This window comes from Podarcis muralis, chromosome 8 (genome assembly GCF_964188315.1).
Source record: "Podarcis muralis chromosome 8, rPodMur119.hap1.1, whole genome shotgun sequence".
In the NCBI taxonomy this organism is placed as follows: domain Eukaryota; kingdom Metazoa; phylum Chordata; class Lepidosauria; order Squamata; family Lacertidae; genus Podarcis; species Podarcis muralis.
The window spans coordinates 70,735,599-70,750,287 of NC_135662.1; the positions used below are offsets into that span (position 1 = coordinate 70,735,599).

Below are 14,689 nucleotides of genomic sequence, written 5' to 3' on the forward strand. Positions count from 1 at the left end.
CATCCTCAGGAGTTAGTCAAGCCCTCTCCTTCATGTTCTCCTTTTGTACATAGAGGGAAGTTTGGGCTTTTATATGATGGAGCACTAAGAAATAGACCCTCTGACATGCACAATGAACTAGCATGTTCCACATTGTTTGGTCTCTCACTTTGCTCTGCACAAAGTGATCTTTACTTCATCAACATAGTTTGTTCTGAAAAGAAAAGAGCAACCAATGTTTCACTGGTGACATTCCAAAGTCTTCATTCAGGACCTTTAGGACTGTGGCCCACAGACAGGTCACAGAGTACTTCAGACCTCAAGTACTCATGTAACCAGTGCCGGATTTACGTTTAAGCTAAACAAGCTATAGCTTAGGGCCCCACTTTCTTGGGGGCCCCCAAAAAAATAAAAGGCAAAAAAACTGGATGTACATTTCCAAAATATAAGATAAAAACAAATAGAATAAAACCTACATATAGCAACAGTGTTTTGTGTTGTGTAGGCCCCTATAATGTAGGTAATGGGCCCTGCCTGCCAGCCTGCTCCCTAAAATATCACTGGTTTGCTCATTTCTATATATAGGGTATCTACATTCTGTATGGACTGGTTGCATACTTCTTAATTGTATTTCAGTTCAACAATTACTTTGATAAAATACATATTTTGTTATGTGCTTTAGATACCTATAAGGTCCATAAGCCCGGATGATCCTCAGTGGTCTGGGGTGCAGGCTTCAAACCTGTAGCTGTTTAGCGACAGATGGGACGCAGGTGGCGCTGTGGGTTAAAGCCTCAGCACCTAGGACTTGCCGATCGAAAGGTTGGCGGTTCGAATCCCTGCGGCGGGGTGCGCTCCTGTCGTTCGGTCCCAGCGCCTGCCAACCTAGCAGTTCGAAAGCACCTTTGGGTGCAAGTAGATAAATAGGGACCGCTTACTAGCGGGAAGGTAAACGGTGTTCCGTGTGCTGCGCTGGCTTGCCAGAGCAGCGATGTCACGCTGGCCACGTGACCCGGAAGTGTCTGCGGACAGCACTGGCTCCCGCCCTATAGAGTGAGATGAGCGCACAACCCTAGAGTCTGGCAAGACTGGCCTGTACGGGCAGGGGTACCTTTACCTTTACCTTTTAAGGTCCATAAATCACCATATAGTATATATTCAACACAAAAAACAGTGACAATTTGTTGTTGACAAAGGACAGCTGGACATATAAAGGGCCCCAATACATTCAGTAGCTTAGGGCCTCATCAAACCTAAACCTGGCCCTGCATGTAATGCATTTTTTTCATGGCTCTGCCCTATATGACAGTGTTCAGGAACATCTCTGTAGTCAGAGCTAGTATGAAACAGGCGCCTAGCACTCTGAGATGGGCTGCAAACAGCAAATCCCACTTTTGGTAGCTTCTCTGAAACAGGTGATTGTGTTGGTTGTGATCAACAGGGACGTCTTTACCACTGGGCATAGTGGTGTGGCGAGCCAGGGTGCCAAGCAGTGGAGGGCACCAGGCGGAGAGTCCGGGGAGGGGAGAGCGGGGAGGTAAGTGAGGCGAAGCAGGGGCTTGGCGCCTGCGCACCTCCAGCACTTGTCGGAGGCGGGAAGGCTCCGGATGCTTTCCTGCAGTCCGGAGCTCTCTCTGCTGGCTCCGCAACTCACCACCTCCTCGGCTGTGTGGTGTGTGCTTGTATCCCAAGCTCTGCGTATAATAAACATGACTCTACCACCGCTCTCCCCATCAAAGATCCCTGCGCTTGTGGCTACACACTGCAACTGCTGCCCGCAGCGCCCCTCCCTCCTTCCCCACCGCCTTGCACAGAGCTGCCCCCACCACCTCTGCACTCCTTCACACGAACCGGGTTTTCTTCCCCTGCCCGATCCCCTCCCAGTCACACTCTCTCCCCTTCCTCCCCAAGCAAGGATGGCGAGACTGTGGCTGAGTGAGCACGCTTCTCTGCTGCGGCGATGCGGACAGCCCAGCTCGCTTCGCCTGTCCCTGCCCGGATGAGACCCCCGCCTGCCTCCCCATCGTACCTGGCTTCCCAGCCTCACACCATGATCCCGCCACAGGAACTGGCCTCGTGCGAGCAGCTCGGGGCAGCAGCGCAAGTGTGGGAGCAGCCTTTCCTAAAAAAGGCCAACAACTTGAGGATCCCCCCCCCCTTAATAAACGTCGACAACTCTGGGAAATGGGTGTGTGTGCTGGAGGGATCTTTGCACCACGGCACCGGATATGCTTAAGACAGCCCTGGTGATCAACAAAGCATCTGCTCTAGCACTGGGCTACAAACTTCAATGTCCACATGTGTAGAAGCTTCTCACTTTCTTCTATGAAGGGAAATGCTTATTTGTCTGCATTGTAGGCTTTCTATATTATATGCTAAAACAATCTCCTGAACGTGAAAGGAAATGAGGAAAACCCTGGGTTTATAGGCCCCTGTGCATGCATCTGAATTCCTGCATAACCGGCTGATTGCTATGTAGCATCCAGGACTGATTTATTCCCAGTGTCAGAAACATGACGCATCTCCTCAGTTCTGAGATTGGATTGGAAAAGAGAACTCAAAATAGAAAGAGAAATTCTCCCTTTGTTTCCATGCCTTTTGATCAAAGTAGACGTGATATATTCATTCGCTTAATTTTTAGCTCACCTTTCAGTTCAAAGAACATCTCCAGCATAGTTCCTAGAAAATAAAATTAGGCTTTCTAAACCATTCAATTATTAAAACAGCTAAAATATCCAATTACTATATGCAGTTCAAATCACCAATCAGCCACAGCAAAAATAAGCAGGAGCACAAAGATATTCATTATCAACTAACTCGAGACTTTAAGAAACAGAAATCTTCCCACCCTGGTTCAGCTTCTTAATGCAGAGATGAGTTACATTGGTGGATTTCCTTAGGCAGGAAGTTCCATGGGGAAGAGACAAATACTGAAAATACTGATTCTTTTAAGTGCCTTATGGGCACAAAAATCTGTAGAACCCAAAGTAGGGCCGAATCTAATGACCTAATCATACAAGGAAGTTCATATAGGAACAAACATTCCCTTAACAGTGAAAGCCTATGCATGCTTATTCAGGAGCATGTCCAATATTATCCAATGGAATGTGGTCCCATATATGTGGGCACAGAATGTCAGCCTGGCAGAGAAATGCCAGGCTTGGGTTGTGTGGCTTGGACAGAGGTGCTGTCAGGGCCGTCTTAGCCATAGACGCTAGGGGTGTGGGGGCACCCAGGTGCCAGGCTCTCAGGGGCACCAGGCTGCGAATCCAGGGCCTGAGTGTTGAGTCTGGGGAAGAGCCCGCCCATCGGTTGGTCGGAGCACCGTGGTGGGCTCTTCTGCTGTGGGCGGCTTAGCGCTGCAGGTTAGGGGCTGACTGAGCCAGCAAGACACTGAGGCGGCCAGCCTACTCTGCCCTCCTGCACACCTGGGAATGGGAAACCTGGGGGGGGGCAGATCTTTGCACCCTGGTGCCACATATGCTTAAGACAGCCCTGGGTGCTGTCTCCCCCCCCCCCAGCTAAACCAGCCATCTGCTAGCCACTACCAACAGAGTGACACAAGCCTTAGTACAGCATTCCCCTACTGCCTATCAAACAGGTAGGTGGCAGTGCCATCAGTGGGATTCCCACTCCAGAAAACATCAGGTGGTCTTGAAATCAGGCCTTCTGGAGGCAGGGTGAGGCTGAGCTGGCCTGGGATCCATTGGATTCCAAGCTGAGCACACCGATGTCATGTGATGGCAGTGAGCCCAATCGCTGTGCCAGCTTGCAAACAATCGTTCCCTCATGAGTTGTGAAGATGCAAATGCAGTGGCAAAGCCTCACCCACTGGGGACAGAAGGTTTGGATTGTGCTATTAGAAATTTTGGGCTGCTGTGATGTTGTGCATCCTTCACTTTGTATGTGAGCACTCAGTTTTTCCTCAGAAGTCCTGAGTGACAACTTGGACTTTTACAAAGGATTATTTGATCTAGGCAAGCTTTCCAGATGTACTCAGATTTCCCCTACAACTCTGAAGGCAACCAACGTTAAAAGTGAGCAAACTGAAAGCTCAGGTTTTTAATTAGAGCCTGCATACTGAATTTCCCACTGCTTGCTTGGAAAGCTGATCTTACTTTGAACTATGTAATATCCACACAGATCAGCTGAATGCTACCTGACTTTACCCCATCCTTGAGCAGAAAGGTAACAAACCCTACTGAGAAATTTGGGCTTATTTACATGATAAAGAGAGGACTTCTTTTTAAAAGTCCAACACATGTGTTGCCTGAACAGAGCCATCCAAAACCACCTCAGATTTTGCTTCAGGCAAAATCCAGCGGCAGTTCCATTTCCAAGATCCACCAGTTTCTGAGGCTATGTAAACTAAAGAAACCATTCTTGCTTTTAGATTTAATTTTCAAAATAGGGGGTGGAGATCATTAATGGCACTAGACAGTTAGTGCCGTAACCACGGCAGGGTTCCTATTTGCATTTGAATTTTTAAACATTTGCAAGAAAAGTAGCGGTAAGAGGCTTTTGAAGCAGTATAATCTTTTCCCACCACAAGAAAAAAAAAAACACCCTTGTCTCTGACAGGTACTCCTTTCCACTGTGTTCAGATTAACTCTTGTCTTGTGGTGCTTTCCTCAACTCACCAGGCCACCGAGGAGCCTTCTCTGTTTCTTCTCATGGCATTTTAAAATTATGTATGCAGATGAAACACCTATGAATGTGTGCACACTCTCTCACACAAGTTTCTTGCGTTGTTGTTTTATTTCCCAGGCACATATCAGTTCAGCTCCCTGGAGTCTGCACCACTCGGAAGTTCGCTTGGCAGGATAAAAGCCAATGACCCCGATATGGGTGAAAACGCTGAGATTGAGTACAGCATAGCTCCCGGCGATGGATCGGACGTCTTTGATATCATCACTGACAAGGACACACAGGAAGGGATTATAACTGTCAAAAAGGTTTATTTTTCCTCCTTCTCTTTTATTGGACTTAGCACTCCAGGTCTTAGGGTGTGTGTTTTCTCCCAGACAGGAGGGAGGAGAAGGTTCCCTGTGAGGTCAGCTGCAGAGAAGCTAGCATATTATGTCTGTTCTTCTTCTTTTCATTGCCAGGTAACCGTTAAACTTCAGAACTTGTGGTGCGGTTCTTTTTGTTTTGTTTTGAGCATGTCAGTTCACCTATAGAGATATCCTTGCGATCTCAGGCCTGTCGGATGCATTCAGACATCCCTGCATGACAACTTCTGAAGGATGGATATGTCAGGGTAAGGGAGGGTGGTTAGCTTCACAAAGCAGCCCACCAGGTGAACTCTTGCCGTTTGGTTTGCAGTGAATGGAGACAGCCAAACTATGAAATCTGGTCCTGAAGATAGAGGTCTGAGGAATTCCAGCCTCTAATGAGCACATTCCATGGGCAGCCTTTGGTCTACTAATGAGACCTTCCCTGCTGCCTGGACTCTGTCAAACAGCTATATATATATATATATATATATATATATATATATATATATATATAATGTGAACACACATAAATTTAATGTGGCCTTATAGCTACTGCTTTCCTTTAAAGGAGATGGGCACAAATTGAAATTGTGTCAGAAATACTTGTGTTCTAAGGCTTCCTCTCACCTTATTAATAACTATTTTGATGGGATCTTATCTGTCTCAAGCTTTTTTTGGGGGGGGGGGATGCCTCATACCTGTGTCCTCCCTGCATGCCTGTTGGCTGTCTTCTCCACTCAAACACCTGCAGGTCAAGAAATTATGTGGGCAAATTCCTGTAAGGAACTGCTGGCCCAGGGCATCTGCTTTCAGGTCTCTCTTGATCTCCCATTGGCTAGCATACAGATGACTTCTACTCACAGGTTATCTTGAAAGAGTGAGAGAAAATAATAATACTTTGTGTGCCAGAGCAAATCTATACCCTGTATCTCCATAGTGCAAGGAGGTTGCGGGATAGACATATGATTTATTTTCAACAGTGTAGTATGTGCCTCTAAACTACAGTATGTGTTATAGCTCGCAGCTAGGCAGGAGTTAAATTGTATGCACATTAAAATATTTGGACAGCTTTCTGCTGTAGTGGGGACCACATGCCCTACTATGGGCATAGCCCAGATTTAAGGGGGGAGGGGCAAAACTTTTGTTGGGAAAACAGTGGGCTATATGTGTCCAATCAAATTATCCCATTAGGACAAGGAATCACACATGTGCAATGAGACTTCCTCTCTCTCTTCTCCCTGTACACACCTGTGCCACCACCCCCAAGACTGTTCTAGGATTTCCACACACCCCAACCCTCCAGAGCTGATTGGGGGTTGGGTGGGTGGGGAGAAGAGGGAGATGAAGCCCTATTGCACAGACAGAAGTCCTTACACTAACGGGAAAACTTAATCAAATTTAACCCTATGAGATTACAAGAGAGTAGTAACCCAAAGCACAGGTTACCCATAGACTACTATAACTCTTCACTTGGTTCATATATTGAGCTAGAACAGCGCTGCAGTAGCTTGGTAGATCAATTCTCTCCACTATACAGATGGACCCTGCTTGAACTGTGCCCTTCACACAAGCCAAATCCTTCAAACTGGAAAGCCTAGAGGAGACCATGTGAGATGAAGCATGGTCTGCCTAATCCAAGTGCTCACAGGGCAGGCCCAGTTCATATTGGAGGTTGTGTGGAGAGTAGCTTGCACTGCTCCTTCACCTCTGCCAATTCACCATCATCTCCCAAGGAATGTAAGAGCCATAGTAACAGTCACCCAATTAAATTCACAAGTTTAAGTGACAGCAAAGCAGGAACAGTTTTACTAAAATTCCAGTTGCCTTTCTGGGTTTGGGTTTACTTTGTCAGTACAACATCACATAGTTTTACACTGTAATTCCAAGGGCCAAACTAAATGTTAATGAATGCGCCATTCAAAACTCCATATTCCCTTTGTAATATTATTACGGGGGATTGTCAGTGGCATTTTCTGGGTTAAGTGGGTGAATAGGAGGAGATCTGGGCAAAGCTAAACATCCTCTTTTCTTTCCTTATCTTCCCCTGATGATCGTTTTTTCTCTCTTTGCTGAGTTCAGCTTTAGTTAAAAATGAGCATCCTGAAGGTGCCAAGATTTATCCTAAATGAGAACAATTTCTGGCTCATATATATATATTCTACTGATTGTTACAGGACTATGTTTAGAATGGGTGTAATTTTGAGTCAACAGCAATTAGTCATTGATTTTGTGGATTGCAGCTAATGGTGCATGCAACATGCAGTGTGTTTTGGCAGATCTCAGAGAGATGAAACAGTGATTTGTATTGATGGATATATAAGAACCAACACACCCACCCCAAACAAAACTTTAAAAATGCCACAGTAGGCAAAATTAAGTTGACGAGGGGCCTTTATCAGAGCCATTATTATTTCAGAGATCATTATTGCAGCAATTAAGACTGAATCCCTAAGCCCATTCACTTGGGTAAGTAAGTTTCATTGATTTCAATGGAATGTACTCTGAAATAAATACCGGAATTTTGTATGAGTCTGGTGCATAGGTTTTGAAGATTGGTATAACAAATACATAATGACACTTCGCTCTCACAAATTCATGCTGAATGGATGAATCAAAATTGTGAGTGTACTTCCCCAAGATGACATTGAAAACTTGGTTCACGCATTGTCTAACATGTTCGGGTTATAAGAAAAGTCTGAAAACAGGATATTATTCACCTCTCTGCTTCAAAAGCTGGGACAAGAAATAGCAGCCAGCAACTGAAACACAGGCCAAGAAGAGATGGAAAGTTGCTTGGTGAGACTTCCCTTTCACAAAATTTAAACTATGGAAGTATCTTCACAGTGGTGAATGGTGTATCTGTTATTGTGGAAAGCAGGAACTAAAACTAAATGAGTCAAACATACTAGTACAGTAGTACCTTGGTTGTTGAACTTAATCCATTCCGAGAGTCCATTCGACTCCCAGAACCATTCAAAAACCAAGACACTGCTTCCTATTGGCTGCAGGAGCTTCCTGCATTCAATCGGAAGCCATGGAAGCTGTGTCAGACGTTTGGCTTCCAAAAAACGTTCACAAACCAGAACACTCACTTCAAGGTTTGTGGTGTTTGGGAGCCGATTCGTTTGGGAGCCAAGCCGTATGACAACCAAGGTACCACTGTACCTGGAAATGGGATGTCTCACGTAGGTCTTACAAGACTGAGGAAGGAGAATTTGCAGTGGGAGAACATACCTAGTGTTGCATCATGACTGAGCAGACCCAAGTTCAACTCCCTACACAGTTAAGAAGCTCACTGGGTGACCTTAGGCCAATCCAAATCTGTCAGCCTAACTAGCCTCACAAATTCATTGTGAGGATATAATTAGAGGAGGCAAGAGTAGCTGCACCATTTTGATAAGTGGGACATTGTATTAGTAGCTAGCTCTATGCTTTTTTCCTACTGCCTTTAAAAGTTATCTAAGCACGTTAACTCCTGCCAACCTAGCAGTTTGAAAGCACATCAAAGTGCAAGTAGATAAATAGGTACCGCTCCGGCAGGAGGGTAAACGGCGTTTCCGTGTGCTGCTCTGGTTCACCAGAAGCGGCTTAGTCATGCTGGCCACATGACCCGGAAGCTATACGCCGGCTCCCTCAGCCAATAAAGCGAGATGAGCCCCACAACCCCAGAGTCGGCCACAACTGGACCTAATGGTTAGAGGTCCCTTTACCTATACCTAAGCACATTAAAGTAATATAATAAAATTTACTAAGAGTAAAAATGTGGCAAGATACTGCCTCGTTTATCGTCTTTCCCCCACAAAACACTGTCAGAAATTGAGAAAAGACCACCGAGAACATATTACCATGTCGTCTTCCCCCCATCATTTTGTTGTGATGGAATAGAACAGTTGGGCAGCTGTCTTGGTGGATGATAGATAAGAACATAGTAATCTGCCTTATAGCAAGTCAGGCCATTGAGCCCATGTAGATCTGTATTATCTGCCCTGATTGGCAGCGACTCTTCACATTTCCAGTCTTACCTGGAGATGCAAGGACTTGAACCTGGGAGCTTTTGCATGCAAAACAGGTGCTCTACCACTTAGTAGTATGACTGGGCACAGGACAGATAGAAATTTCGGAGTTAGCAAAAAGATTTATATCAAATGGTTTCCAACAGTACTAGTTCTACTTCGTTATCCTTCTGAAATGTAGTTGTTTTTCTATGTGACATTCTTTTCCATTTCTTCTCCCCCACCCCACCTTTGACTGCAAGCAATTAGATTTCGAAAAGAAGAATCTATATGCCCTAAAAGTGGAGGCAACCAACGTTCATCCTGACCCGCGATTTTTCTACCTGGGACCTTTTAAGGACTCAGCCTTGGTCAAAATTTATGTGGAAGATATCGACGAACCGCCAGTGTTTAGCATACCTTCTAATTTACTAGAAGTAGATGAAGATGCCAGGGAAGGTAGTATCATTGGGCAAGTGGTAGCTCAGGATCCGGATGCAGCAAGGAACATAATAAAGTAAGTCAACTTCCACAAACAGCGCAAATAGGCATCAAGTGTGCAATATCCTTGCATTTCTCTAACAAAAGAAAAAGAAAAAAGGGAGGCATAAAACCTTAAATCTTGCTTAACAGACATTGTCGAAATCTTGTGATTTGAAGATATTATTGAAGTGCTTGCTAATTTCAGTACGGATAGGTCCACAGTACTATAATTATTGCTATTGATGTCATTAGCATTTTATTATTATGTGTACACTAAGGAGGTCAGAATGGATTATGTATGGTTCTTGCGTGCCACTTTGAGCATTATTTGGAAAAGTGGCATATAAGTAAATTGGATGAAGGTAGCTCAAAAGTAGTCTCTTATCAAGGCAACGTAAAAGGCCAAAATCTTCAGCAGTAAAACTGCAACATGTGGCTTCCTACCATTTTTCTAGACCAGTCCAAATATCACTTCTTTTTGAATAGTTATGTTTACTTTAGTGGAAATTCACATAGCTCTTTTGTTGTTACAGAGTTGTGAATTTCATTATTTGATGCATAACTCAGTAAGAATCTTGGTTCTTCACATTGTGTTTATATTTTAAATGATATGTTCAGTTCATAGATTCATCTATTTCAGTTATAATATTACAGAGCTTTTACATCTGGCATTCAGTTGTTTGGATGTTTGGATTCTGGTTTCTTCCCGTCTTTTACTGTAAGGTTCAATTCTATTTTGATGTAAAAATATTTAGTAATGTATTTTGGGTAGCACAGCAGTTAGATGTGTGTGTGTGTGTGTGTGTGTGTGTGTGTGTGTGTACTTATATACTGGTTATAAAGTGCACTATTTTAAACCTCTGTTAAATGTTCAAAAACTTAATTAAAATCACAGTATGACTAGAAGACCAAGAGGCAGCCTGTGTTGTAATTTGACAGATATACTTTGGATCGGCACACTGATTTGGACAGAATATTCAACATCCACTCAGGAAATGGGTCCATATTTGTCTCAAAGACACTTGACCGAGAAGCGGCCCCATGGCACAATCTCACTGTCATAGCAACTGAAATCAGTAAGTGGCAGGTGCATCCTGTTGCATGGTTGTAAGTGTTTCCATATATATATATATATCTGCACAATATCACACCCAGTACTGCAACAATATATTCTGGGCAGTATCCAACTAAATAGCTATGAGAGTGCAATGACTTTTAGCTGCGCAATGTAACTTCCACACCACCCTAAATCTGCTCTGAGTTTTCCCCAAAACCTCTGGAGAAGATTTAGTTGACATGCGGGGAGGTGTGGGGAGAGTAGAAGGGGGGCAATTACTTCATACAGTGGTACCTCGCAAGACGAATGCCTCGCAAGACAAAAAACTCGCTAGACGAAAGGGTTTTTTGTTTTTTGAGCTGCTTCGCGAGACGATTTTCCCTATGGGCTTGCTTCGCAAGACGGAAACGTCTTGCAAGTTTGTTTCCTTTTTCTTAACACCGTTAATACAGTTGCGACTTGACTTCGAGGAGCAACTCATAGAACGCGGTGTGGTAGCCTTTTTTGAGGTTTTTAAAGACTTTGGTGATTTTTGAAGCTTTTCCAAAACTTTCCCGACACCGTGCTTCGCAAGACGAAAAAAATCGCAAGACGACAAAACTCGCGGAACGAATTAATTTCGTCTTGCGAGGCACCACTGTATAGCTAAAAGTTGTTGGGCTAGTGTAAATGTTTTGTTAGGCAATCCCCACGTGTCACATATAGTACTGTAACTGTATATGTCGTTTTAAAATTTTACAGATCCATGTAAAACGTATTGTTACAGTTTAACACTTAGACTGCAATTCTATGTACACGTCTCTGGGTGTAAGCCCTGCTGAACCCATTGGGAGTTATTTCTGAGTAGACATGCATAGGGTTACATTGTAAATCGTAAAAGAGAAGATGCTGTTTATAGAACCACCCAGGGGTTGAAATGGTCTCTTGTGTGTTAATGTAGTTTTTATCAGGGGGTTCAATAACAACACCTAATATATCCTCTTATGAGATGGTTCACCAGTCAATATTTAGAGGCCCTTTCTTGTATCTTTCTTGAGAGGACTAATAGATCTATTGCCAAACTGGTAGCAAAATATGTGTATGTTGTCATGTCTCTTAGATCTGCTCAACTCTCTCTCCCCCCCCCCCTCTCTCTCTCTCTCTCTCTCAGTTCTATTCTGGCTGTGGGAGGTAGAGAAAGAGTGATGAGGTTGCTGTGGTGCTAATACATTGACAGAGCCAATTTGGTATTCTCACAGATGTGTTTGCACTGCATTGACCTCGTTTCTGCCTTATCCCACCCCCTCTGATTCGCAGTATGCAGCAGTCACATGAATGACCAGAGGTCATGTGAACAGTGGCTCCCCACCAAGCCACCCACAACTGGTAAACAGCCCAAGAGTTTCAGCATTAAATTTATTTCCTTCTGAAAAATAAAGTCTCTGGCAGATGAAGATACAGGGGAAGGCTGGAACCCCAAACACCAGCCTTGCTCTGTTTTCAGATGTAATGCACAAAACTTTGGTGACTATCTCCTTTCTTGGGAATGGAGGCTTCCCCATTTGGGAAAGTCTTCTGATCTGTGAAGTTACACTTTGGGCCCTCAGGCAGGAGACTACCCAGTCCCTGAGAAGGCAGAGCTTTGAATGTAGTAGTAGTGCAGAGAAAGTAAAAAGGGGGCAGGTTAGGGAAGCTCTGGTGGGCTAGCAGCTCAACGACTTGCTGGGGAGAGAGTAGGGATGGGCTGTGCTTGTGTCCTCATCTCTAGCTGAGATTCAGGTAACAGCCTTAATAAATAACAAGATGAAAGATAAAACAACAACAACAAGGTAACAGCCTTGTTGGACTGCAATTCCATTTCCCTGCTCTGCATATGAATGTACACATTCACCCTTTGTTCCTTGACCTGCCCCTCCAGGATTTTGGGAAAACTTGGGATGGCTTTTTAAAAATATAAATTATGTACTTCTGCAAACCTTGGGGTTCTGCCAGATATGCTGTTTCCTCCCTCCGGCAAGGTGGGTGGTTTTTGCTACATAAGGATCAGCACTCACACTGCAATATCAGAAATAGTGGGAATTATGGTATAAGATTGTGGCTATTGTTTCTGTTTCAGGCAACCCCAAGCAAAGTACCCAGGCTCCCATTTTCATCCGGATTTTAGATATAAATGACCACGCACCAGAATTTGCCAAGTACTATGAAACTTTTGTTTGTGAAAATGCAAAAGCAGGACAGGTAAATGCATATTTACTGTTACCAACAAACTTGTAGATGAAATCTCAACACTTTCTGCACTCCGATTAATCCATAGTGGCAGTCTGACCCGTGCTTGATTGGTAAAGATGGGGGAAAGGTTCATATTTTTGAATCCCCCTAATTCACACATTTTGTTTGTCTAAGCATTTTGATTTCATCTCTTTTATAGCTGGCCACACTGTCTATTTGATAAAAAGGCAGTATGTAAAATTACGATAATAATTGATTACGTGTGCTCCTTTGAGAGGAAGAGTGGGATATAATTATTACTACTGCTGCTGCTGCTACTACTACTACTACTACTACTACTACTAATAATAATAATAATAATAGATGTAACAACATCTTACGATTGTGGAAAAAAGTTACTGAATTAATTGTTCCATTCTATAAATTAGTGGTTCCCAATTAGCTAAGCACTGCAGACCCCCTGTTTTTCAAGGGCCAAACCATGGATTCCTACTTTTCAAAATTTTGATAGCTCTATGGTAGTTATGTATTATAAGAAATAATAATTATAATGTGAATGGTGCCTTGGACTCCCTGGGGTCCGCAGACCACCAATTGGGAACTACTGCTCTAAACTGATATGTGTCTAAGGCAAGGGTAGTCAACCTTTTCATACCTACCGCCCAATAATGCATCTTTCTGGATGGTAAAATTTCCTTACCGCCCACCAGTGCTCGATGGAAGGAGGATTCAGCTTGTGCCATAGAACCCCCTACCACTCACCTGGAATCCTGAAATGCCCAGTAGTGGGCAGAAGGGACCAGGCTGACAACCCCTGGTCTAAGGACTATACAGTCGTACTTTGGACTTAGTACTCGGATGTTTTGACTCCCAAACGCTGCAAACCCGGAAGTGAGTGTTTCAGTTTGTGAACGTTCTTTGGAACCTGAACATCCGACAGGGCTACCACAGCTTCTGATTGGCTTCAGGAGCTTCCTGCAGCCAATCAGAAGCTGTGCTTTGGTTTCTGAATGTTTTGGAAGTCGAATGGACTTTCAGAATGGATTTCGTTCGACTTCCAAGGCACAATTGTATAGATTTTGACTATCATCTAACTAATGCAGACTGCTGTGGGGATTTTTGTCAGAAGCAAAAACAAGAAGGCAATACTTCTTCTTTTTTAAAAGGAGTTCTACTTTCTTGATATTTCAATGTTACTGCATATGACACAAATCTGTATTCAAGACCCAAGCATTAGTATCTGGGTCCATTTTGCCTACCCAAGATGCATCTACACCAAGACCGCTGAAGGGAAAATATTGCAGCTTGAAAGAGACCTAGGCTTGATGAGGGGTTTCAGGGGGTGTATCCAACATCAGGCAGGTAATCAATATCTGCCTCAGGGTGAACAGGTAGAATTACATGCTTTGGCTAAAATTACTTTGATACTTCGTGTATATTTTTCAGGGTAAAGACTGCCAAAGTTAACAATAAGCATGGGGGAGGCTTTTGATTCAGTTCACATTTAAAGATGAACCAGCCTAACTCTCTGAAACAAAGCACAAACCATAACACAGCCACCCTTCAACATTTGCACTTTTCCTAATACTTGGATAACAAAACTGCATGGACAGTGTCTCCATCCTAATAAAGACACATGCACAATATCAGTATTTAAACTTAGTTCCAAAATGCACCATAAATAAATGCCAATTTGCTGTGCATCAATGGTGCCCCGAATCCAACACCTTAGCTTGCCAAGTTACTGTACTGTGTGGTTTAAAAAAAAAAAAAAGGTAAAAGGTGTGGTATGAACAGTCCACATCCTTCTTTTTGCATCTCATGATACAGTACTCAAATAAGATTCCTATGCTTTGCCTTTATTGTGGACATTCATTGTATACTAACCAAATGCATCATCTTCACTTAATTATTAGTGGAAAGATTATGGTCTTCAAGTCTTGGAAAAACTGAAAGGCAGGATATTGGCCTTC

At 43.6% G+C, this 14,689-nt stretch overlaps 1 protein-coding gene across 1 annotated transcript in view; it reads left to right on the forward strand.

The window, feature by feature from the left end:
* Window positions 1–14,689, forward strand: part of CDH9 (cadherin 9) — a 138,155-nt gene that overhangs the window by 109,262 nt on the left and 14,204 nt on the right. Inside the window, exons 6-9 of the mRNA XM_028737920.2 lie at window positions 4,747–4,934; window positions 9,232–9,485; window positions 10,391–10,527; window positions 12,604–12,725. Of these exons, the coding sequence (XP_028593753.2) occupies window positions 4,747–4,934; window positions 9,232–9,485; window positions 10,391–10,527; window positions 12,604–12,725 (701 nt within the window). The remainder of the gene's footprint in view (window positions 1–4,746; window positions 4,935–9,231; window positions 9,486–10,390; window positions 10,528–12,603; window positions 12,726–14,689) is intronic.